General features: G+C 31.4%; 1 protein-coding gene and 1 pseudogene across 1 annotated transcript; both read right to left on the bottom strand.

Annotated features, from left to right (window-relative positions):
• Window positions 1-1991: 1991 nt before the first annotated feature.
• LOC145190723 (uncharacterized) lies at window positions 1992-14282 on the bottom strand. The gene is made up of 16 exons (XM_090089561.1): window positions 14030-14282; window positions 13693-13842; window positions 10013-10187; window positions 9796-9864; window positions 9471-9586; window positions 8704-9337; window positions 8467-8599; window positions 8078-8140; window positions 7842-7954; window positions 4232-4276; window positions 3998-4108; window positions 3044-3139; window positions 2770-2952; window positions 2623-2696; window positions 2448-2537; window positions 1992-2231 (listed from the first exon to the last, which is right to left on the bottom strand). The coding sequence occupies exons 1-16, from the start codon at window positions 14063-14065 to the stop codon at window positions 2088-2090; spliced, it is 2232 nt and encodes a 743-aa protein (XP_089945687.1). The 5' UTR covers window positions 14066-14282; the 3' UTR covers window positions 1992-2087.
• Window positions 14283-15009: 727 nt separating this feature from the next.
• On the bottom strand, window positions 15010-25910 carry LOC149886522 (uncharacterized; annotated as a pseudogene).
• Window positions 25911-26924: the final 1014 nt, after the last annotated feature.

The raw sequence follows: 26924 nt of genomic DNA, 5'->3' as shown, positions 1-26924 counted from the left end.
CATAACGAAACTGCTCTTCTTAAGTGGATGGTGGCTGGTCCAAAAATTTCTCGAATAATTAATGAGTTTGAGAATGAAGTTCGCAGTTCTGCTTCTTTGGGTTATCAACACCGTCGCCATCATGAAGACAGTAATAGTTTTCAGACTCGTTATCTTCATCACGTGTCTGAAGTGGTGAAATCTATGCACGATGATGGGAATCCTTTTGCGGAGCAGTTACTGCAGACAGCAGACAACCATAAGATTATAATGTCCAATTCAGCCAAAAAAACTGTTCAAGAAGCCAAGATCACAGGGCAACAGCAATACAACGAGTACGTAGTTGACCGTCTTGTGTCCAGACAAAAGTCATCCATGAGCCTTTGAAAAGAAACAAATTTGAATTGTTCCACAGTTTGAAAATTCCAGGTTCTAAACATAAAACTAAAATCACTGATCTTAAACATGACTCCAAATACTTTTGTAAAATGTATGTAGCAAGTCAAAATCGTGTTGGTGATATCGAGGATTTCTTTTCACACGAAAACAACCGTTATCCACCGTCAATTTCTGAATTCGGAAGGAAGCGTAAGGCCACCAGCAAATCAGATGTCCTCATTTGTTTGGAGCAGTATGGTAGCGAGAAACAACAAGACTTCAACCTTGACTATAAGGTTTTTGCTCTGATTGTTGATGGTGCAGCACTCGTACACATGTTTCACCCGAGATCGTCAAAGACATTCTCTGGCTACTGCGAAAATGTGATTGGACCATTCGTGGACAGACTTCTGAGATCCGTGCAGCGCCTTGACATTGTTTTTGATCGCTATGTCCCAAAAAGCTTGAAGTCCGAAACACGGGAAGATCGTGGATCAGGGCAACGCATAAACGTCACAATAGGTACACTTATTCCAAAACTCCGGCAGAGTACACCACTTTGGTGCACTCTGCCGGAGATTTCTCGACATTGCCAGGAACTGATTCGTTGTTTGTGCAAAACTGAGTGTAAAAACTGTTCATGTGAACGACATGGTTTACCATGCACTAAGCTGTATGCAAGTAACAGCTATTGTTACAAAGAAACAAATGGTGATTCATATGAAGAGCAAGAAGTTGAAGAAGACCCGGAATTCGACCATGTTCTCCAGATCTCCTTCCATGACGAATAGTAATCCAAAAGTGTATTGTAAATATGTAAATACGTAAATGTATGTAAATATGAGTTTCTTGTTATATCATCGAACAAGACGGCGTTTATTTTAAGGGGATGTCACTACTAGTTCTAAAGTTATGACCATTTAAAAACTTTCAAGATGGCCGATGGCAGCCATCTTGAAATTTCAAAACATTGATTTCAGTCAGTTTTATGTAACTTTTCTCTTAGAACAAATCGATGTTTATTTGAAGTGGATATCACTTCTGGTTCTACAGTTATGATTTAAATACATTCAAAATGGCCGCCATTGGCCATTTTGAATAATTCATCTGTAAAACGATTCCAGATCATAACAAGTTTGTGTCTCGCTATTTTTTTGTTGCTCATAACGTCTACTATCACTATGCAAAGTTACACGCTGGTGTCCAGAGGTGAAATATTTTTATGATAGCCAGCTGCACTAAAATGGTTGGACTCATTAAGTTCAATTTTTGAGTTCCACAAAAAAAGTCGAAAAAAAATTCACTTAAAAAACAAATCAATATTTACAATATGCATCTCAAATGCAATAAAATTGACCCTTTTTTGGAGATGAAAACAAGTTTTCTACAATAACATTAAAAACTTGATTTAAGCATGAAACCGACCCATAGTGAAAGCATCAAAGAAAGCTGTCCATTTGAAGTGTTTAACTAATGTAAGGTCGTATGTTATGCGTATTACCCATATCTTGTTAATGTCTTTATAAATTACTAAGATTCAAGGGTGTAGTAAGGTTCAAGTTTCAAACCTAATTTATCAGGCACAAACATCATCAAAAGTTTTTACATTCACAGAGTAAAAAAAAAGTATCAAATTCTTGCAGCAGGAATTTAATAAAACTAAATTATTTTTAGGACTTTAATAAAAGTCATTTTTATGATTTTAAAATGTAATATGGATCATTTAAAAACTATTTCCCTTGGATTGGTTTTCCTTTAATGATCAAATCTATTTCTTCTGCATTTAAGGTCTCATATTTAAGTAGCGCTTCAGCTAGTCTCTTATGCTCCTTCGCATGCTTTGTTAAAATACTTTTTGCACGGTTGTATGAGTCCTAAAAAGTTTTTAAAAAAAATTATTAGAGGCAATATTTGACCAGTTATATCAAGCCATCATATATATATATATATATATATATATATATATATATATATATATATATATATATATATATACATACATACATACATACATACATACATACATACATACATACATACATACATACATACATACATACATCAACGCTTTATTTTGCATATATCAATACCTGGATCAATCGTTTAACCTCACTTTCGATAAGAGATTGAAGCTCGGGACTTAATTTATCTTGTTCTTCGTCTATTAGAACAGTTCCAATCTACGAAAAACGAAAGACATCAAATCACAATACCATCAAATCTAAAAGCCCATTTAATATTTTTTAATAACCTTATGAAGTATACCTTTTCGCTCATTCCGTATTGTGTGACCATTGCTCGTGCTACTCGAGTGGCTTGCTGCATGTCACTAGACGCACCTAAAAATTACAACTCCAAGTTTTACACGTAAAAATTGTATCACAGTTATTAAAAGTTCAAATAAATAAAAACCTGTAGTTATAGCATCCTCTCCAAAAATCATTTCTTCGGCAACTCTTCCTCCCATGCATACATCAATTTTCGCAAGCAGTTGTTTTTTGGTCCATGATAAATCGTCTTTTTCTGGAAGTTGCATCACGTACCCCAACGCAGAACCACGAGGCATAATCGTAGCTTTGTGAACAGGCTCAGCGTCTATAAAAAAAATTTAACACAGTAAAAACATTTTAAAAGTATAGCGAATTCTTTAGCGGACATTTACTTAACATCAACAAACAAAAAATACCTGGTGTAAATAAAGCAACAATCGCATGACCACCTTCATGATAAGCAACCAAATTTCGATTTTTCTCTGCTATAACAGCACTTTTACGTTCAGGACCTGTAAGCGTTAAAATCAAATTCTTCATTTCGACTTTTAAAAGTTAACATACCAGCGAGGAATGGGTCAAACTGTGCCAAAACTCCCCAAAATTTAATTTAGCAATCTATTTATTTACCATTTATTTAAACTGACGTTTCAAATAACTATTTTATTTTTGATCATACGAACCTTTCTTTACAATCCTCAAATGACAACGTGAATCCGAAATTTTTGTTGAAATCTTTTGAATGTATTTTCATAAACATATAAAGATGTTGTAAGATTTTATCTTAAATTGATAAGATTACAACAATTTTGATAAAAATCACACATTAAAATATCAAATTTTAAACACAACAAAAGTTTCTTGGGTAAAGAATTATAACTAGTAATAACAAATCAGCAAAACTTTTGGCTCCAAAAACATAAACTTTTAATTAGGGTGCTAATGTACGACTGTGAAAAACTCTATCAAGATATATAATAGCAAGTTAACTTCGATCAGGCCATATTGAGAAAAATTCATGCTGCTTTATCAAATATGACAAAGTCAATGCTACACAATCTGTGATGTTCACCAAATGACATGAGCAATATTGATAAAATTGTGAAACTGTTTCATGCAGTTGATGGTCTGCATCATAGATTAACAATTCTTCATGAACAGATAAAATTTTTTAAGTTTCTGATTCAAAATTTATTTGTTATTTATCAACTCATGTTTTACTTTAAGTGAATAGCAAGTAGGTTTTTTTAATGTATAAATTTTGACAAAATAATATACAAAAAAGTGCCTAATATAATTTTTTATATTTTGCCAAAATCATATTTAATAATTGTACAGCGAAATCAAATATAAACTTTTCTTTTACTCACCCATCATTATCTTATCTCTTGCCCATTCGATGTGTTCCATGGTAATTAGCTCACACCCTAGTGCTGCAGCACGCAAAGCAGCTTGATTTACTAGGTTGCTTAAATCAGCTCCTAAAAAAAAAATTAACATGTTAAAGTATTTTGAGACTTTTACTGAGCTAAGGGACATAAGAAAAAAATATTTTAAGTGACTTTGTAAGCTAAACAAAAAAATAAAAAATAAAAAATAACAACCGGAAAATCCTGGTGATCCTCTTGCCAAAACCTCAGCATCAACATCTAAAAAAATTAGATTCTCAAAAACAAAAAACATCACCAATTTTACACAACTAAAACACGATCAATGCTACACAAACTCGAATATTGATCCAACAGGTAAACAGTTTTTATTTTCAGTATTTGCATATATTTAACTTGAAAGCTCAGGCCTTTAGCAGTATTTTGTGTTTGCTAATTTTAAAAGTATGTTTATCTCGCTTTGTAAGTTTTGATGTTTTTAAGATTTTGGAGATAGACGTTATAATGCGTGTTATAGGAAATGTGGTATTATTTAAATTTACACTGATCAAACTCAAATGTTTCTTGTTTACCATTTTGTTGATGCTATTTATTTTAAGGATGTCTCCTGATACTAATTAATTTAGTTCAATCCTTACTTTAGTACTAAATCGTTACTGCAATTAAGTAAAGAAATTGTCAATAAAAAAACCCCAAATAGCCTAAAGAGTAGAGTTTCAAAATCATAGTCAGTATGACGCTAAATTTTAGGTTTATTCATGATTTTTATCTTTCAGAAGAAAAAAACCTTAAAGAAAAAAAAAAAAAAACCTATGAGTAGATTTTCTACTAATGTCTTGTTGCTCATTTATGTCATGAACCAGTTTTTACAGGCATCAACATTTTATTTAGCAACTGAAGACCACACTGGAAAAACGATCAAGCTACATTTTTATTGTTTTGAGTAAATTAGATTTTAAACTTCAAAAAACCATAGCTCACTTACTTGTTAAGCTAAATCTGTGTAATTTGATCGGTTTTCTAGTTATATAGTCAATTATTATATAGTTAAACTGCAGCTGAATATAACAGGGGCAAAAGCCAAAAAAAAGCCAAAATGTAGCTTGATCATTTTTCAAATGTGGTCTTTAACTGGTTTATCATTTTTGATCTCTTAATGTATCCGAAAATACATTGGAATAAATCTAACACATTAGTAGGTTATCCTTTGATGACATCTAAAAAGATGAGCAAGCAAAAGAAGGACTTCTTTGATTATATATTTGATAATGACTGAAGTCTAGTAAAATGATTACATAACTGTTATTCATCTTACATATAACAATCAACAAATCAGTTGAACACTAAGTTGATTGGTACCCTTGATTGGTAGTGCAAAAAGAACAAGTTGATGTACATTGTGACCTGTCTGAAGATACACAATGCTGATGCTGATATACAACAGCAGGAAAGGTAGCGTTGACTTGGCTGATATGTTGAATTACGTATTTAAATAATCACAGGTTCTTATATGTGACCCATCTGACCAAAACCATGTATAAAATTTTAAGTTTTGAGTGTGATACATATTTGAAAAGGTATAACATTCTGCTTTAAAATGATGCAAAAATTATTGCTCTAGCTTGACCCTAGCCAAAGTTATGAGCAAATATGAAACCACGTGATAGCAACGCTTGCCAAGTTTGTTTACACGTGGTGGCAATTTTAAGACAATAGCCTCACAAAAATCACCAAATTAACCATCAAAAAATTATTTTTTATTAAAAGTTAAGTTTGAATAGCAAAGAAAAGTTAATTATGTAAACAATTATGCAAAAAAATAAATAATGATAAAAATTGAATTTTTGAGATGTTTTGATGGTTTTCTCAATATAACATAACGCGACATCCGGACTGGTTTTGGTCAGATGCATCACATATTTACTTAATTTTATCCAATAAAAAAAAAGGGTTTTACTAACTTGTTGATAAAAAACAAACAAAAATACTGAAAAAAAAAACAAACAAAACACTGACAGGGATTGTCATCATATTTTTTAACTTTTAGTTTTCCGTAATGTTAACAACGGAAAACTAAAAGTTAAAAAATATGATGACAACCTCATTAACTAAAGGGTCTTAATCTCTAGCTAAAAGTATAAAAACTAATCAGTGAAGATTTCAAGAATTTTGCTTGATTATTGCAAAGTTATTCAAGAAAATGAGTTGATCAACATACTTTTAAGTGCTACTGTAAATATATGAACAACATAATTTAAAACTTCAGGATCCTGCCAGCTAACCAGCAAATATCACTTTCAGACCTAACTGTTTACATATCCAATTCACATAACTGATACAAATTCCAAACTAAATATATTTTCTATGATTTTCTTGTACTTTTTTTTTTTTTTTTTTTAGTTTTTAAAGTTTATAAAAATTTTATGATTTTTACTGGTTAAAGATGTCTAATTTTTCCCCCACATCATCATACTTGGCCAACTACACTATATATCAATATTAAGTTTTTCCCCCACATCATCATACTTGGCCAACTACACTATATATCAATATTAAGTTTTTCCCCCACATCATCATACTTGGCCAACTACACTATATATCAATATTAAGTTTTAAAATGCTTTGAATGAATTACTGTTATAAAATTCTTATTATTGGGCAAATAAAGGGTAAAACTGATTAAGAATAGCTAGCAGTATACAACAATCTTTTACTAACACACTCAAAACTCATTAAAATTTTAATTTCCTCTAAATAAAAATTAATAAATGCCTGTTGTATACTCGTACCTGTTCTTAATCAATTCTTTTATGAAAATAAATTAGCAGCAATTTCAAAAATATATAAAGTATGAAACAAATAGTTATTTGTGATTTTTCTCTATTTATAAAAACCAATGCATAAATTAATTTTGGAAATAGGAATTTACCTCAATTTACCTGGGTCAAGTAAAAACCCAGCAGTAAAACTTTCTTAGAGATACTTGATCCTGGAATTTAACTTTTAAAAAATTGAGCAAAAATCTATGCAAAGAATTTTCTTTTATTCTATCAGAAATAAAAACAGAGAAGAATACACTCTATGTTTCCTCCAACAATGCCTTTGTTTCAGCTTTGGCAAATTCTACCATAGTGTCTTGAAACATTTTGCTGCATATAAACTTAAAACATTAAGCTTAAATTCATTTAAACATGAATTTATTATGGACATATGGTTTTAGTGCAACATTAAAAGCCTTCAAATGTGTGCTAGCTTTTGATACCATATTAAAAGTTCAGCTATAAAGATTTAGTCATCAAATAAATTAAGAAAAAATCTGAAAAATTGTTTCTAAACTAAAAAAAAAATAAAAAAAAAATTTAAATGCTTGGCTAATGATTTGCTTGGAATTTGGATTTGGTTTCTGTATCAAATGCAATACAAATGCATTGTATTAAATCATTAATGCTTAACTTTAACAAAATAACTAAATATGGTTTCTTTTATCAACAATTATAAAACCTAGTTTTTAAAATTTCGGGATGACCCCAGAATTTTGAAAATACAACCAATTTTAATGTCATATTAAAACATTTTCATGCTTTTTAATGCAATATCAGAATTCAGCACACTGAACGAAGTTTTAATTTATGCATAATGCAGCAAGGCTTTACAGAAGTAAATGCCTAAATTTCAATAAGTGTTACAAATGCAAAAAAATTAGAAACAAAATTCAATTTACTACAACAAACTTACAACAAACTGTTACCTAAAGAGATAAAAATGCAACAAAAAAAAGGGGAAAAAAATCTTATGCAATAAGTTCATTTAAAACAAACTAGCATACCATTAGCACATGGAACTTTTTTTAAATAAAGTTGAAGTATATTTTTTCTTCCTCTAACATCTGGCATGGTAACATGCACTTTACTATCAAATCGACCAGGCCTTGTCAAGGCTCTAAACAGCAGCAAGGAAATTTAGTTAGCCTTTATCAAACTAATTATGCTGAGAATTAAGAATCTTTAACTAATTAGGATTTTATTGGGCAACCATCTATCAAGAATTATATAAGGCACTTACTTGTCAAGTATTTCTGGAAAGTTTGTTGCACCAATCACAATCACTCCTTCATTTTGAGTAAAACTAAAATTGATTTAAAATACTTAGAAGGTAATACAGTTAATAAGAACATAATTACATTTTATAAAATATTAAAAACAACTTTTTGCACAACTAAACATAAAAAGTTAAAGTAATTTTTTTTTTCATTATTTAAAAACTTTTCAAAAATGTTAAATTTATAACTAACTACTAAATGTTCAAAATAAAAATTTCAAACAAAACAAATGTAAAATTTATTGATGAAAAGAAGTCTTAAGAACAATTTGAACAACTTTTTAAATTTTACATCTTTTAGATTGCTATTGTCAAACTTGTTAATGAAAACTAATAAAAAGTTAGAAGCATACCCATCTAACTCAACAAGAAGCTGATTGAGAGTCATTCTAGAGTATGGTTGATTGTCATTTGCATTACGCTTACCGCCAATAGCATCTAATTCGTCCATAAAAATTATAGATGGAGCATGTTCTTTTGCAGATGCTAAAAAAAAAAAAAAAAAAAAACCAACAAAAACATTTATCAAATCTCCAAAATAAAAGGTTATATCAATTGTTTTTCAAATGAAGTTGCACAATAAATCATACCAAATAGCTTTCTGATTCGAGCTGCCCCCACTCCAACAAACATTTCATCAAATTCTGAACCAGATGCAAAAAAAAAAGGAACATCTGCTTCACCAGCAATGGCACGTGCTAATAAGGTTTTTCCTGTTCCTGGAGGACCAATTAGTAAAACACCACCAGGTAACTTTGCCCCAAGTTTTTGAAACTTTCCTGGGTTTTTTAAAAATTCTACAATCTCCTCTAACTCTTTTTTTGCTTCATCACAACCCTCAACATCTTCAAACTTAAACGTTTTTTCAGATTGATCAGGAAGAAACTCCTTGCTGTTAAAAAGACTGGGCATTTTCACAAAGCGAGTAAAAATAACGTACATTAAAGAAAGAGACATTGCAAACATAAACATATTATATAACGATTTATATTTCTTATAAGTGTTCTTCTTATCATCTATAACCACAACATGCATTGGATTTTGTTCAACCCCTGTAGCACTGTTAAATGAGTTGTTGGAAAGCTTTCGCTTTAATTCATCTGGAGAAAGTTGATCAGTAAGAATCAATGCTTTGATATGTATAGCTTTTACATCTTCATTTATGGCAAAATTATTACTTGCAATTCTCTTGATAACATACTCAGGATCCTCATTTACAACAGCCTAAAAAAACATCTGTCGCTGTACAACTTAAACTAACAAAACGCTTGTTCCAGTTGCTTAAAGGTTATAAATAATACAAATAATGCAAATGGAAAACAATTTTTAAAACTAAAATAAGACAAAAAAAAATCACCTTCAAATACTCAGCTTGTGCATTGGCATTACTGGGTTGTTGATTGGCAAGATATTCAAGAAACAATACTTGACTCTTTGACAGCCGATCAGTGCTCTTATATCGTTTTGAAATATCTTAAAGAGGATCATTATAAAGAATTTTAAACTAAGACAATTTCAAAAAAGACATATATTTATATTAAATTAACCTTACTGTTTTAAAAACTGTAATGGTTAGCATAAAAGACTTTAATTTTACAAATTATAAAAATTACAATAAAACACTTCAAGCATAAAAGAAAATGTTTCTACAAAAAAAAAAAGAAGAGAACTTGAGTACTTACTATGCAAAACTTTATTTGTCAAAAGTTGTCTATGTAAGAGTCCAGAAAAACTATTTTGAGCATGTAAACCTACAGCATAAAAAAATGCTTTGTGATCATTTCAACCATACTATGCTATTTCCTTACCAATCCTTATTATTAATTTTGATGAGTAAAAAAATAAAAAGAGTCAAAATATGAAAATGTTTTTAAAAATGGTAAAATAAGAATTTTTTACCATATTTATTTTCTGAAAAAGAGTTCCTTGATATGTGGGACACATTCCATGGGATTGAAGAACTATTTATTATGTGTAAACTAGGTGACCATTTTGAATTCGGAACTTGAATAAAATTAATCCAGTCTGATGGAAGGTGACAAAGACCAAATTGATCAACATTTCTCAAACCAGGCTATAATACCAAGCATACAAAAAAAAATCATAAACTTTTCAATAAAATATAACAAATTGCTATAATTATTTACTCTTTATGCAGGGTTGCTTTAGTGTAAACCCTGTTGTAACTGTTAGCCAATATTCAAGTGGAGTTAAAACATAAGGCCTCTGAACTGTAATTCCAAAAGCCTATCAAATTGTCCACTACTAAATTTCTGAACTTGGATGAAATTTAATCAGCTCAATTTTTGCATTAAAAGCTTGAAAAAAATATCAGCACAAATTATTATGGATCTAAACTAGACATCAGCACAAATTATTATGGAAATAAACTAGACTTTTTTTTTAATAATTCTTAATTTTTAACACTAAAACACAAAATGTTAAATATCTTTTTGATTGGAATCAAATGAGCTTTCAATTACAGAGCATGCTTAGAGTAAACTTAAAAAAGAATATAGCTTTATAACTGTCAATTGAAGTAGCTTTATAACTCCAGCCATAAATTAGAATTAGTAGATCCAAACTTTCCAAAAATTCTATTTAATCACTTGTAATTCCCATTTTATATATCAACCCGTTTTATTTAAGCCAATCCAGTTTCAACAATTCTTGACACCTTTTTTAAAATAAAACTATTTCCTGTTTTGATTTCTTTAAAATAAAATTATTTTTTTGTTTTTTTCTTTTTGTTCTTTTTGTTTTTCAAAGTGGACTTTAATTAGACTTCCTCATAAATAAACATTGACAAGTGAACAAAAGTTTTACCCTGCAAATTAGTGACTGATTAGGGTGCTGCTTTTATCAAAGTATTAAATTTATTGAGAGGTACCCTTCTATTTGGTTAAGCTGCTATCTAAGCTTTAATGATGAAATTGCAAGAAAAAATTTAAGTTTTAAGTTTAACAATTTAACTGCTATATATTCTGATAGTGCGGTGTATAAGTAATGACTTTTAGTTGTTTAGTATGGATAAAAATTGTTTTTTAAGAATATTAAGAAGAGAAATATTATTCTGTGGAAAATACACCACTTACACCTTTTTTATAAAACATTAAAATTCTTTTTCCAGTTAAAAATAATAAGATGGTACATAAAGCAAGTCGACTTATACACTGGTATATATATGGTATAACAAGGTTATAGGTATAGTAATATACCTATAACCTTATTATATGTATATTCTTTTATAGGTATATAACCTTGTTATAGGTACATCATATGGTATAGGAAGGTTAATTCATCTAATCAATAAAAATATTAAAGAGATTAAAAATTAACTTTAAACACCTAAGTAAACAATTAACAAACCAACTTTCTAAACAAGAATGTTACTTGATCGCATAAAACAAAGAAAAAGATTTTCTATGTTAATAAATTTTACACAATTGGATAAAAAAAAGAGAGAAAAAAAGTATGCTTAATCAAAGTAAAACTTCTGCTGCATGCAGAAGAAGCAGTACTTAAGAAAGATGTCAGCAATTTCTATGAAGCTAACTATGAAAGACTTCTATGCAATTTATGAACTTTATCACATGCAGTTATAATAGATTTAGGTGGGTAGATGTTGCATAAGAAATGAGTTGACATGTTATAAAGAAGATCAGTGAGAGATACAAAGGGATCTGTGCTGGGTGCTCAATTCCAATGCTATTGGTTTGCAGATAACATTGAAATTGAGATAGAAGAAATTGTTTTATTCAAATATGCACCCAATATTGTCTACACACTTTTACCATTTAAGCAAGTTGTTCAGACCAGTGGTAGTTGAAAGTAAATGAATTACTGGAGGACCAGTTTTACAGCATTATTGGAAGTTAATTATATCCCCAATAAAAAGTTGTCTGAATTTTAAGAAAAATAGTGTTACTGTAGTTATGCCACAATCATTTGTGAAGTGTATGGTCTTGCATAATCATGTAATAAGATAGGAACTGATATGTTGACCAATAAGGGCTGTTTTTCTTTCAGTTTTTGTATTGTTTCATCCAGTTGGTTGCAGTTTATTTCTACTATGATAGATGAGCCAGGTTTCATGAAATCATAATGAATCACACCTGTGCTAGACACTTATCACCATCTTCTTTTGATTAATATTGTACTTTGAAGTGTGTTTTGGTGATTCGTCCTGAACATTTGCAATTGTTATATTGCATTGATTTCTCATTACAGTGACAATTCAATTAAAAAATAAATCAGATTTGTGACAAGAAAACAACATTAAGCAATATTCCAAAAAACTTGTTTCTGTTTTTCATTTAGCTCATGTGGAACCTACTTATTCAAAATTTTCACTTTCTTAATATGGGCTAAATGAGTTAATATAATTTGTTCAGTAACACCAGTTCAACGATAATTCATTTTTTAGAGCTCAAACTGATTAATCAGGCAAAATTTGAACCTCCAACAATAATAACAACAACAACAAAAATATTAAGCCAATATCAAACAAAAAGCTATTAAATTGAGCAATATTTGTAACAAAAAAAAAAACAACCTGATATTTGGATACTTTTGAAAGTTTTCTGTTATTTAGTACTTTTTTTTTTTTTTTTTGTGCACTTTAGACTTTCTTTTCATTCTTTGTGGTGTGCAATCTCCAAATCAAACATATTCAGTTTTAGAATATCTTTCTAACTAGAATTGATATTTTAGGTACATTATAAAACTTTTGTATTTTGCTTTAATTTTTTGTTTTGCACATTTTTCAGAGTTTGGACAGATTGAAAAATTCTTTGACAAAGTCATTTTAGCTCTAAAAATCAATTATTTTAGAAATGTTGTTTTTGAATTCTTTGCATAAGTAATTAAGATACTGAAATTCTAAATTGCTTCTTGGTCTCTTCCAGTTGCAAAAATACTAAATCAGAAAAAACTTTAGTTGCTGATATCTAAATAACTGTTGTGTATTTTTGGTTGGTGCTATTTACTATGGACTTTGAAGATCAATTGATATTGAGATATTAGGGTGCTATGGTGTAAATGATTTAGCACAATGTAACCAATTTATCAAAACAAAATGCGTATAAAATGTTAACAACCAATTTGGTTGTACAGTATTTTTTATACTGCTAATTAAATTGGTCAGAACTAATTTCACACCATAATTACTAATAAAATGCTTTAAGTTACTTACAATACAAATATTCTAAAAATCTTTTGAAATTGTATTTTAAAAAATTAGGTTGCTTATTTTGTTTGTAGCTTTAACTGAAATAAACAATTAAAACTAAGAAAGTTCTAGCTGCTACTCTAAAAATAATTATGTAAACTTCTTTTTATATAATTTGCTTGTCAAAAATATAGATAAACTTTATATTTCTAACTTTAAATCAGTGTAAGTCAAGTGCTATTCATAAGCAGCAGCTTTTCTAAAACAATTTAAAATTTTCAAGGTTATTTTTAAACCAAGTATTTTATTTTACTTTTTATTTTTCTAAAATTAATCATTAATTTATAACCTTAAAAAAGAATTGCAAAATAACAATGCTTTATAGAAACATGTCATATATCATTCTTACCTCTTTCCTCTTAACATTTCTGTCATTGGTAGCAAATTCTCTCACATTACTTTGCTTTAATTTATAAGTTTTTGGTTTATTTTTGGAAGAGCAGAAACAGGATTTTATTGAGCTTAGTGTAGGTAAAGTCTCATTGATCACACCAGATACCTACAAAAGTATTTTTTAAAAATGGTTAAACAAATAGTACAGACGATACACTTGGATTGGAGCTTAGTTATGTGATGGCTAAGTATATGTAAATCCCATACAAAGTCGCACAAACAACAGAAAAAAATAGCTCATTGTTTATACAAATAGATTTACAAATATTGAAGCTAACTGGACATTTCCTTACCTGCGATGTACAAAAAAAGAGTGCAGTTGAAGCCATTAACAATTTACAGTAAAGCTGTTTAAGAACTTGAATCCTTATGGTCCGCAATAATCAACGTTCGTCAACGAAAAAAAAAAGATTTTTATAACAACGAACACAGCCTAATATAAACCCTGTGTAGGCTTGTCCAGACAAGAAGTTGTGAAAAAGCAGATAAAGTAAAATTAATTCTTTATTTTTAACGAAATTACTACGTGTGGTTTTCTAAAATAGTGGTATTTATATCATCTGATTCAGCAATATCAATTTTTTGTGTTCAGGGTGCAATTATTTAAAATAGTTTAAATAATTTATTTCTTAAAATTGTTTATTTATGATTTACAGATACCATTATTATATATAGGATCTCAGGCTTTGGTAAAGTTGCTGATGATGTTAGCAAAGTCCAAATCGCGTAGTAGATCACTTTCAATCGTCATGAGTGTCAAAAAATTTAATCTTTCATCAGTCATTGTTGTGCGGATCGCACTTTTCACTCGTCCAAGTGCCGAGAATGATCGCTCACCAGTGCAATTGGCAACCATTAAAGTCAGGTATATCCGGAATACAACATTAACGTTTGAAAACGTTTTGCAGACGCCTGGGGAGCACCCAACTCTGTAATGCTGTACTTTAGTGCAGTAGTTGACGCCTTTTTTCTTCACACGTGGAAACATGCCATTCTGTGTTGAACTATTTAAGAAATACTTGAACTGAATCATTTCCTCACTTAGTGAAGGTTCCAGATCCGCTGAATACGCAACCAACTCGCTGAAGGCTTCACGCAGACAGGGAGATTAACTATATTGTATAGGAAGGAGAACTTATCTCGAACAGCTGAATACGCAATAAGACGCTTTTGCATAGCACCCAAGATGTAAGCAGCGGTCTTAAGGTCCAAACCTGCGACTTGTAGCATAGTAGACGTATCCTTGAAGCGATCCATTATGGTTGACCAGAGTTCAAGCTTGTGAAATACAGTTTGCTGCTTCATTTCCTGCCAAGTTCAATGAGTGTGCAAAGTACGGGATGTGTTCAGCACATGAATTCCGAGCCTTTATAAATGCCTGAATACTATGGTAAACTTCAGACATGTTACTGGCATTATCATTTGACTGACCACAACAGTTTGTAATGTCGATACCCGCTTTTTCTAAAAATGTTAAAAGACTTGTTTAAATCTCACTTGCAGTATGCCCAGTCATGTTAAGAAACTTGAGGAAACGCTCAACGGTTACGCAACTGTCTTCAGGTAGATATTTAACAATGCAAGTTAATTGGTCAACCTTGCATACATCTGGTTTGATATCTATAGATACCGAGTAGTACTTAGCTCGCTTAAATTGGTGAACAATAGTGCCCATTAGTTGAAAATAACTTGTAATCGAAACAGAATACTTTCCCCGTGGAGGTGAGTAACATACCCAGAATCAATTAAATTCCGTTGAGGTAAGCTTGTGCACAACCATAAAAAATATATTCAAGCAATATCGTGCTTGCTGATCCCCATCTGTAACTTTAGATACTTCAAAACTCGAGTTTTGGCATAATTCACTTCTTTTCTTAACCCAGTACTCACGCATACTATCAGTAACTGCTGTTGGCCACATAGCAATATCAGTTGAATATTAACTTCATAAACGTCAAATTTATTATCAGTAGTAGCATTAGTCACGGCGTCTAACTCTAGTGCATCAACAAACTGATTTGGCCCATTATCGTTATCGTCATTTTTTACATTTCGAACATCTTGAGAATGAGAAGTTGCCTCGTGCACAGCAGCACTTTGAACAGAAGTATCATCAAGAGGCATTTGTTCTGTAACTGTTACTGAATTCTGCTTCCTAAATATCTCCGTGATCATAACAGTTTTTGAACTTACTTCTGTGTGTGCTTCTATCGCACGTTTTCTTTCATGACGCTTTAGAGCTCCTGACTTATGATGATATTACAATTTTGCAACTTCACAAAAAATCGGTATAATACTGTATATCAAACTTTAATTAATCAAAGACTGATATTGGTAACTGCAAAACACAAAACATTTTAAATTTTAAACGAAACACCGAACTGCGGTCAAAGTGTTTATCAACGCACTGAAAAATCCCGGACATGACGTCACTCACGTCAGTGATCTCAGTGTTGGGCATAGAACTGCAGCGTATAATTTATTACAGCTAGCACTGTTTCAGAAGGCTAAATAGAGGAGGAATTTACCCGGGGGTCCGGGCCACAATAGCCGCCTGAAATTGCCATGGGGCCCCACAACTTAGGAACAAGATAATATTTGCATGATTATCGGATATGATCAAAGCCTGAATCTGACTGATAGATTGTAAATGATTGACGCACGGGTATTTCATGGGGCCAAGGGGCCCGTGTACGGGCCCCCTAAAATCACAGGCCCTTAGGCTGCAGCCTAGTTAGCCTAATGGACAGTCCGCCACTGGTGGTGTTGGGGTTGCAGTCCCAAGTCTTCCGAAAGAATAGGTTCTATGATTTTTCTTTTTTATTACCATAGTTTTTTTTTTTAATAGAAGAAATTAATGAGTTTGAAGAATTTGATTTTTAAAACCAGATTTTTAAAAAAAGTATTCTTGAAATATCAATTATCGGAAATAATTATTGTAGATTACAGTGTTTGCATCGACAAAATTTTCAGAAATGATAAAACATCAAAAACAGTAAAGTCCGACCAGTCGACCGAAGTTGAAGTCCGATCAGTCAACAGAGTCAACTGAATCTTACGGCCGCAAAATGGAAAAAATAAAAAATACAAACGAAGCAAAACCCAGATTTATAGAATGAGGTAAAAATAGAGTAAAAGCAACAGTAGCATAATAAAAAAAACTAATGTAATAATAGTTCATTAAAAATATAATAATATTGGATTATAATTTAAAAAAGTAGAAAAACTTAGCAGACATGTAAACGGCGCACCCCCATTAAATTCGGTAAAACCGACAGTTTACGAGTCTGCTGGTTTGGTGTATTTTACAGAATCGGTCGATTCCTATTCGCGTACGGAAGAAAAAACTCAAAAGATAAACAGTTACATTCTTCAACTAAATTTTATTCAGAAAAAACTTTTTATAAACTCTAATAAAGCAAAATAAACTAAAAATATTTTTACTTTATTTCATTAGAGAGAATACTTGTCATATCTTGCAAATAAAGTGTAACGTTTTGCCAAAAATTCTCTTGAAAGCAAAATACTCTCTATATATAGCTTCATCAAGTCGACTCCACTTTAAATCACCTTGTGATCCGCAAAAAAACTTAAATCTTCGCTTTATTCGACTCCAAAAGGCCTCAACATGGTTTGATATTGCTTGGGTCACAGGGTAAATAAAGTTAGTTGTGTGATTTACTTTCAGATGGTTATAGCCAGGGCCGTTTTTGGAGCGTCGTAGGCTCTAGGCACTTTGCATAAAAATGTAGCTGTAGGCCTTTCTTTCAATTTAAATGTCATGTAAACGTTATTCAATTTACATTATTTTTTAATTTTTGTACGTAGTTATTAATGGGCCTACAGTCGCTGTTTGTTTGATTATTCTGTATCTGTACACACATTATGCCTTAAAGAAATTAAATTGTAACCATTTCATTAATTGTATTTCTCTCACTATCATTACTTTAGTTATGATCATGAAAAGCCATTAAAATTTCAGCAATCTATGGTTTGTTATTTGTTTTAAACGTTTGTTTAAATTTATCAATAGTTAACATTTATTTAAAAATGAAATTCTCAGAATTCCACGTATTATTTTAAAAAGAACGATTTTATTTGGTAGGTATTTTATTTGTTATGATTACGTTTTTGTAAATGATTAATAAGTTTTGTTAAATGTAATGTTTTATGGAATATATTTAAATGTTTTCCCCCTCTTTAAATGGGTTAACATATTTTATTTTATTTTTATGTTTTATGTCTATTCTATACTGAATATTTATTATGATTTTCAGAAATTCAAGTCATGTCCGATGGCGATGGGTACAAGAGAAAGCACGAGTCTGGCTATATTAAACGGCAGAAAAAACAAAGGAAAGAGGATGCATTAAAAAAAAATGAAAGGTTCTTTGCTAAAATATGTTAATAAAGTAGATGCTACTTCTGGCAATGGCACTTCAATAAACTCTTTCGTTTCTTCAACAAGTCCAGGAATAGTAATACCAGAGCCAGAACCAATGCTGACACTGTGGAACAATGCGGTTGTGCAATGAGTTTTACAAGTGAACCAGTTATTCAAGCAGATGCGGAACCAACAGTAGCAGATTTAGGATTGGGAATAAGGAATAGTAAGGAATCTATTTCAAATGATCCTGCTGAATGGGAAATAAATGCTGATCTCATAGCTTATTGTGCAGAGAATATCCCATCACAGAATTTGAAATCTGATTTAAGCTTAAAAGGTAGACAATTTGGTGAAAAGATTAGATATGTACGCAAGGAATATTTTATAAGAAAACTGGTAAATGGAGAAATTGTAAGCAGGGATTGGCTCATATATTCGCCCTCAACTGGTAAAGTGTTTTGTTATATTTGCAAGATATTTGGTTGCAAAACCGGCAGTGCTGGTACTAGTAATGCACCATGGAATCAATTTATAACTGGTTTCGATGATTGGAAAAATGTTATTGCAAGGATAACCTCACATGAAAAATCAAAAGATCATTTTGCTGCTGTGTCGATGATAATGCAATACAAAAAGTCTACTCGAATTGATGTTGAACTTCAGAAGGAAAATGAGAAGTCTTGCAAATACTGGACTGAAGTCTTGAAGAGGGTTGTTGTAGTGATAAAGTTTCTTGCTGAAAGGGGATTAGCTTTTCGTGGTAACAATCGATTGCATAACTCTCCTAACAATGGAAATTATCTTGGTTGTATTGATCTGTTAGCTAACAATGGAAATTATCTTGGTTGTATTGATCTGTTAGCTAACAATGGAAATTATCTTGGTTGTATTGATCTGTTAGCTAACAATGGAAATTATCTTGGTAGTATTGATCTGTTAGCTAACAATGGAAATTATCTTGGTTGTATTGATCTGTTAGCTAACAATGGAAATTATCTTGGTTGTATTGATCTGTTAGCTAACAATGGAAATTATCTTGATTGTATTGATCTGTTAGCTAACAATGGAAATTATCTTGATTGTATTGATCTGTTAGCTAACAATGGAAATTATCTTGGTTGATCTGTTAGCTGAATTTGATCCATTTCTAAGAGAACACATTCAAAGATATGATATATAGGGAAATGCGGGTTCTGAGCCATTGATACCCTAATATATTGGGGGGTCTCAAGGTTTTTCCAAGATGGCGGCTGGTTATAATGAAGTACTAAAATAATCCTGTTAGGTTAAATGTTTTTTCCGAGGTCGGTTATACTTAAGGTTGCAATGACTTATCATAATTGGCTTATCGGGTCTGAAGGTTTTTCCAAGATGGCGTCTATTTCCTACAGATTGAGGGGTTATCTATCCAAGATGATTGTTTTACTAAAAATATCCTGTTGTTTGTCTTCAAGATGTCTAAATTTTTTAAATTTTTTAAGATGGCGTCTTATTCCGAACCAAAGACTTATAAATTTAAAGAAGGCTTAGGACCAGGTCTTAGTTTGTAGTGACCAAGAGCTAGGGTGTTGATTCCATCATCTAAGATAAACCTTTTATCATCTTTTGCGCTGAGTGCGACTTTGTTGATTTCTTCTTGAGTTGGGTTTGGAATGGAGTTTATCTCTTCAAGCAACATTTGATCAGCCAAAATTCTGCTTTTAACGTCTTTAAAATATTTATATATATATTTTTCCACTCTATCTACAGGCTTATGAATTTTCCACTCTATCTACAGGAAGTCAATCTCTTTTCCAAATTGGTGCCAGGCCCTGCAAAGTTCATTCCAGGAATATGCATTTCTCCTGGAAACTTAGCCCACGGAAGCTTGATTTTTTTTGAAAAATTGTTGATCGAGTCCACTAAATCGCTTCCTTTTGTTGTAGAAGATAATTCATGCGAAGAAACAAACTTGCATTTGGTCGTTCCGCAAGAGTCGCAAGTCCCTTTCAACATATGCCTGTTGTTTTTACTCATCTCATTTTTCAAGTGAATGGTTTCAGTTTCTCTTTTGCATTTAACGCAGTACATTTTAACATATATAAAAAAAGTTTTAATATAAAAAATGGATATCATTGATTTGTCATGTGATAACGATAACAAAAGGAATAATAACAATTTGTTTCCTAGAGACATTAGAGGACTCATTGTTGGAAGGTCTGGTTGTGGAAAAACAACGTTGCTTCTCAATTTGCTGTTAAGACCTAGATGGTTAGATTACAACCACTTGCAAGTTTTTGGCAAATCCCTTTTTCAACCCGAATACCAAATACTCAAAAGCTCCTTTGAAAAGAAACTGCCAAAAAAAAATCATTTGCAAATTGTTCATCACTCTAAAGAAAATCAAACAAAAAAACGTGAATCCTGAAACCACCATCGATAAACTTTCAAAAAAATATTCTGACAACGAGGGTATAGTGTGTCAATTTTTCGAAAGTGAAGAAGACGTACCTAAACCTCAAAATCTCGATTCAACCAAAAACAATTTAATGATCTTTGACGATTTAAAAGGAGAAAAACAAAACACGTGTGAAAAATACTACACCCGAGGGAGACATTCTAATGCAGATTGCTTCTATCTTGCTCAAAACTATTTCGATCTTGATAGACATTCAATTAGAACAAATTCAAACTTTATTTGTTTGTTTCCGCAAGATGATAAAAATGTAGATCATATTTATAGAAATCATGCTTCGTGTGACATGAGCTTAAAAGAATTTAAAGAGTTTTGCAGAAATTGTTGGTCTAAACCTCGCGGATTTGTCGTTATTGATTTATCCTTTGAAAAAGACAATGGTAAATACCGAAGCGGGTTGGACGATTTTTTATTTTTCTAAAAACAATTTAAAAAATAATTCTTATTTAAAAAATGACTGGTATTACAATCGATGCAGATGGAAAATCAAGTGTTATCACAACTGAATTTTTAGACAAAATCGTTTTTGACAAAGGGAAAAGTTATGAAATGGCTTTTCTCGGCTTGGAAACGTACAACAGCTTTCCAAACATTGCAAGTAAAAACAATTCTTTCAAATACAGCATGAACAATGGAGCTAATTGGGAAAACCTTATCATTCCTGATGGAAGCTATGAAATTAAAGACATCAACAAGTATTTGCAAAAATCTATTTCATTCACGATAAAAACAGCTCAACGCGGAAGTTATATTATTACAAATAAAATTAATTACTCTCCAAACAACCTTCAAATTGGAATCAATATTAATACTTTAAAATCAACCAATAAACTTGGAGTAAATTATTTGATTGACTTTAACGTGGAGAACAGCATCGCTTCAGTTTTAGGGTTTGCTAAAAGAAAATTAAATTCCAATTCTGAATACGAGTCTGATCATATTTCTAAAATTTTAAGCTCTAACACCATCAGAATTGTTAACAACGTTATCGGATCGTCCTATGTTAATGGAACCCAATTAAATTGCATTTACTCCTTTTATCCAAATGTTAATCCTGGTTACAAAATCATTGAAAGACCTATGCATTTAATTTATCTTCCTGTTAAACTTCTCGAAATTTCAACAATGGTTATTCGCATCATTGATCAAAATGGAGATTTGATAGATTTTCGTGGAGAGGATGTTACAATACGATATCATATTCGAGAAGTGAAATAAATAATTTTTCCAACGCTTAAAAAATGAGCAATTATCAAAACATCAAACTTAACATCTCGCAAGGACAGGAAAATAAAATTAAAAAAGCAATGCATGATAAACCCAAAGTCAGCATTAGACTCACTCACAAAGACTTAGATGGTGAGCATGTTCTTGCTGTCACTAACGCGCAACTCAACAAAATTAGAAAAGCCTACATCGACAGAAAAGGTGTCTCTCTTGAACTCAGCAAAAGACAAATCGCATACAACTCAAAAGTAGAAGAAGGATTCAACGGAGCTCTTTTACCTTTATTAGGAATGATTGCATCTCGTGCAGCTCCAGTGCTTGTTAATGGCTTATTAGGAGGGGTTGCCTCTTCGCTTGGGTCTACTGTGATCAATAAAATTGCTGGACGAGGTGTTGCGTGGTCAAGTAAAAATGGAGCTTCTGCATGTTCAGCTATGACTGATAAAATCGATGGACACGACATAGTTTACTTGAGCAAAGACGGAAAAGGAATGAAGATTAGAACCGTAAGTGGAAACGGATTGTTTATAACTCCGTGGACTAAAAATGTTCAAGGTGATGGACTCTTCATTAAAACTGGTAAAGGATATAATAAAGTAAAAGGAGGATTCATCGGTGCGCTATTCCCTTTGCTCAGCATGCTCGGAAGCACTCTTGCTCGAACCTAGTTCACCCTTCAAAACATATCCATTCTCTAAAAAAATTTTTTTTTCGAAAAACTTAAACTTTTTAAACAAATTTAAAAAATGATCAACGTTGAAGGAACTGTTTTACCCAATGAGGCTTTAACCAACTTTCAATTGATAGAGGCTGCTAAACAGTTAAAATTAAAAAAATTTCGAGGTGTTCTTGTAAGAGACGAGTTACCAAAAAAACCAAAAAGAAAAGAATGCGGTATTGCTAACACAGGTGATTCAAGCACCGGAGGATTTCAATGGGTATGTTGGTTAAAAGACAAAAAAATACAGTTTTGATTCTTATGCTCAACCTCCTCTTGCCGAGCATGTGAACTATTTGAAAAGCCCCGTTTATTATAACAGCGAAAGGGTACAGTTTGGTAATACTTCTTACTGCGGTCACTTGTGCCTTTACGTCTTGAAAAAATTGAATGAAGGAATTGGTTTTCAAGACGTTATCAATATCTTGTGATGAAATTCTTAAAAATAAAGTTTTTAAAAATAACAAACCAACAAAAACCCTCACTCAGAGCCAAAAAAAATGGATAGAATGAATGCAGGCAAGCAGGCAGACAGGCAGGCAGACAAACAAAAAAAAAGCAAACTCTAGCTCTTGATCACTACAAACTAAGACCTGGTCCTAAGCCTTCTTTAAATTTATAAGTCTTTGGTTCGGAATAAGACGCCATCTTAAAAAATTTAAAAAATTTAGACATCTTGAAGACAAACAACAGGATATTTTTAGTAAAACAATCATCTTGGATAGATAACCCCTCAATCTGTAGGAAATAGACGCCATCTTGGAAAAACCTTCAGACCCGATAAGCCAATTATGATAAGTCATTGCAACCTTAAGTATAACCGACCTCGGAAAAAACATTTAACCTAACAGGATTATTTTAGTACTTCATTATAACCAGCCGCCATCTTGGAAAAACCTTGAGACCCCCCGATATATTAGGGTATCAATGGCTCAGAACCCGCATTTCCCTATATATGGTATGGAAATCCAGGAAAGGGAAATGTATCATATCTTTCAGCAAACATATGCGATGAATTCATTAATATATTAGGAGGCAAAGTTTTGAAGCAAATAATTTCTGAAATCAAGGATGCTAAATATTATGGAATTAGCATCGATTCAACCCCTGATATTATTCATGTAGATCAGCTCACACTTGTTATTTGCTATGTACTCAAAAACAGAAATGTAGTAGAGCGATTTCCTCAATTTATTCCAATTGAACACCATGATGGAGAATACGTATTTAATCTTGTGGTTGGTATTCTTCAATTTCATGGAATAGACATCAAAAATTGCCGATCACAATCTTATGATAATGCCAGCAATATGAGTGGAATATATTCTGGTGTGCAAGCGAGATTCAGAGAGATTAATCATTTAGCAGAATGGGTTCCATGTGCTGACCACAGCCTAAACTTAGTTGGTTCAGCTGCCGTGGAGTGTTGTTCAGCAGCTGTAAATTATTTTGGTGTCATACAGTCAATTTATAATTTTTTCTCAGCTTCAACGAAGAGATGGTCAACTCTTAAAGAACTTATTAAAGAAAACGTATTTGTTTTACAAAGCTTATCAGAAACTAGGTGGTCCTCTAAAAGTGATGCCACAAGAGCTTTCTATGCAAATTACTTACAAAATCGTCAAGCATTATGTGAAGTCACTTACAGCAAACATCAACCACCAGCAGCTGTTCATGAAGCGAAATCACTAGTTAAACATTTAGACTACTTTGAAACTGCGTTAATGTGTGTGATTTGGAAAGATTTACTTCAAAAGATGAATATTGTCAATAAAGCCTTACAGGAGCCGGGTATTGAGCTGTGCACCATCATTAAACTGTACGATGGTCTCATACAGTATTTTCATGATACACGCAGTAGGTTTGAAACATTCGAAGGCCAGGCAAAAGATCTCACAGAATCTGATTACAAAGAAGCTACACAACGCAAGCGAATACGGAAGCGATTTGATGACGAAGTTATGGATACAAGTAATCCCAGTTTAAATGTTAGTGCCAGTGATAATTTCCGTATTCAACAGTATTACGTTATCATAGACAGACTTAGTAATGAGATGGAAAAACGCAGAGCAGCTTATAAAGTATTGTACGAAAGGTTTAACTTTCTTCTTGACAACAGATCTTTGTCGAGTGAGGAAGTAGTGGCTAAAACCAAGGCACTAATTCAGTTGTATCCATCAGACCTCGAAGACGAATTTACCGATGAGTTTTTGCTGTTTTCTCAAATGTTTAGTGATGGTAAATCGGTGTCTGATAAGATTAAGCTGCAAATAAACAATAAACTAGTTGCAAGTTTTCCAAGTTCAACTATGGGACAAGCCCGACTATCCTCCCTAGCACTGCTATCAATTGAAAATAAAGTAATGTGGGAGATGACATTCGAAGATTTTATAGTTGATTTTGCAAATACCAAAAGTCGAAAAGTTAATGTCATCTAATTATACTGTTTGATTATAAATATTTTTATCAATTATGAATATTATGCTGCATCTGTATGATTGTTTTATTAATGAAATGAAAAACACTTTAAAATTTCTTTTTTTTTTCATTTCTTTTGTAGGCCCCTGTAGATTCGTAGACTCTAGGCACAGTGTCTATAGTGCCTAATGGATAAGATGGCCCTGGTTATAGCCTGTATTATTCAAATCATTGTAGGCAACCCATTGATCTGAATGAATGGTAGAACCAACAGCCACCCATCTTTGAATTAAGGAAATCAATGATGCTGCAGATCGATCCTCTACATGGGTTAAATATCCTTTTTTATTTGTTACATCTTATGCTCCAAATATCGAATGTTGTTCAACAACATGCCCTACGTTGTTCTTTCTTTTAAACTGACTCGTCTATTTCAACAACATGGCCAGGGACACCCAACTGATTTCTATTAGGAACATGAATTAGTTTAAAGGAACAGATGTCCCTGAAATACTGGTACCAATGAATTGATGTATTACTACAAATACCTACTATATCACCGGCTGTTGTAACAGGGACCTCTGCAACTCGTAAGAAAAAAAGTTGCAGAACATCGCTAATACTTATTGTTTTAGTCTTCTTTCATTTACAACTCTAGATATGTTTATCCTAAATGAAAAGTAAACTTAATAAATCTATTTATCTGATAACAAATCTTAATTAGCTTTAAAAAAATGCTTAAAACAAAGCTAAAGTAAACAATAACAACACATATATAAAGATAAACAAAGCTTAAGACTTCATTAATTAAAAGTTTAAGAATTTTCGAAAAAATTTACTTGACAGCGATTATACTTTTGAACAAAGTCCACATTCACAAATAGTTTTGAGAATCAGTTATTCTGTGGTGCTGTAGAAATCTTATCAAATTTTCTTCATTAATTCAATAAAATATGTCAGAAGAGACATCTTCAAAGATTTTTAGAAGTTAAGTTTGAGTGAAATATTAAAACGTAATTAAAAAGATCGTAATATACTTCCCATCAATCATTTTTTGTATTGTCAACTAATTGGATTTAAAGCAAATTGCATTTAACTCGTAAACTGTCTGTTTTACCGAATTTAATGGGGTGCGCTGTTTACATGTTCGCCAAAAAACCTTTATTTCTTTTCAAAAAGCAAAATAAAATGTAGAGATTTTAATCAGACAAATGATTATCAAACTTCTTTAAGAAATTTGCTAAAATTAAAAAAATCATTTGCAACGCATGATATTAATTTTCAAACAAATCAAGATTGGTAATTTGTTTGAGAAGAAAAAAAAGATGGTTTAAGCCTGTTATTTTATAGTGAGCATTCTGTAGAAAAAGCCTAAAATATCACTATGTTTCTTTTTAACCTGTCATTTTTTGAAAAAGAGTATAGCTTTTTCAAAAAATGTGTTATAGTATATAATATTATTATAGTATGTAATAGTATTATAGCATATAATAATAGTATTTAAATAATACCATTTCTTAGGATAAATACTATGTTTTGATACCTTCATATCAAAAGATCTGATAGGATATAAACTATATATATATATATATATATATATATATATATATATATATATATATATATATATATATATATATATATATATATATATATATATATATATGGACTCAGTAAAATTCAAGATCTAAATGTTTTTCTTTTTTTAATTTCTGGCTTCATTGCTTTAGATTTTGGATGGTTTCTTATATAATGTTCTTTCAGCGTGCTTTTCAAGCGATTACTAAATTCAGCATGCAAACTTTCTTCACCTTGTTCCCCATAAACTTCAATACCTAATCCCCTTTTTTTTCACGAATGATGCATCTGGGACTTTTAAGTCTCCTCTTTAACAAAGGAGCAATCATTATTTCTTCGCGAGCTTAAATTATGATGACCCTGGATTACCAATTATTTTTTGTGTAGAAATATCATGTTTAATTA

Source organism: Hydra viridissima, unplaced genomic scaffold, assembly GCF_058129835.1.
Source record: "Hydra viridissima isolate aposymbiotic clone 2 unplaced genomic scaffold, HvirCarnegie_v1 scaffold_6, whole genome shotgun sequence".
Taxonomy (NCBI): Eukaryota; Metazoa; Cnidaria; class Hydrozoa; order Anthoathecata; family Hydridae; genus Hydra; species Hydra viridissima.
The sequence above is the reverse complement of the archived record's forward strand: the minus strand, read 5'-3'. Positions and strand labels throughout refer to the sequence as shown.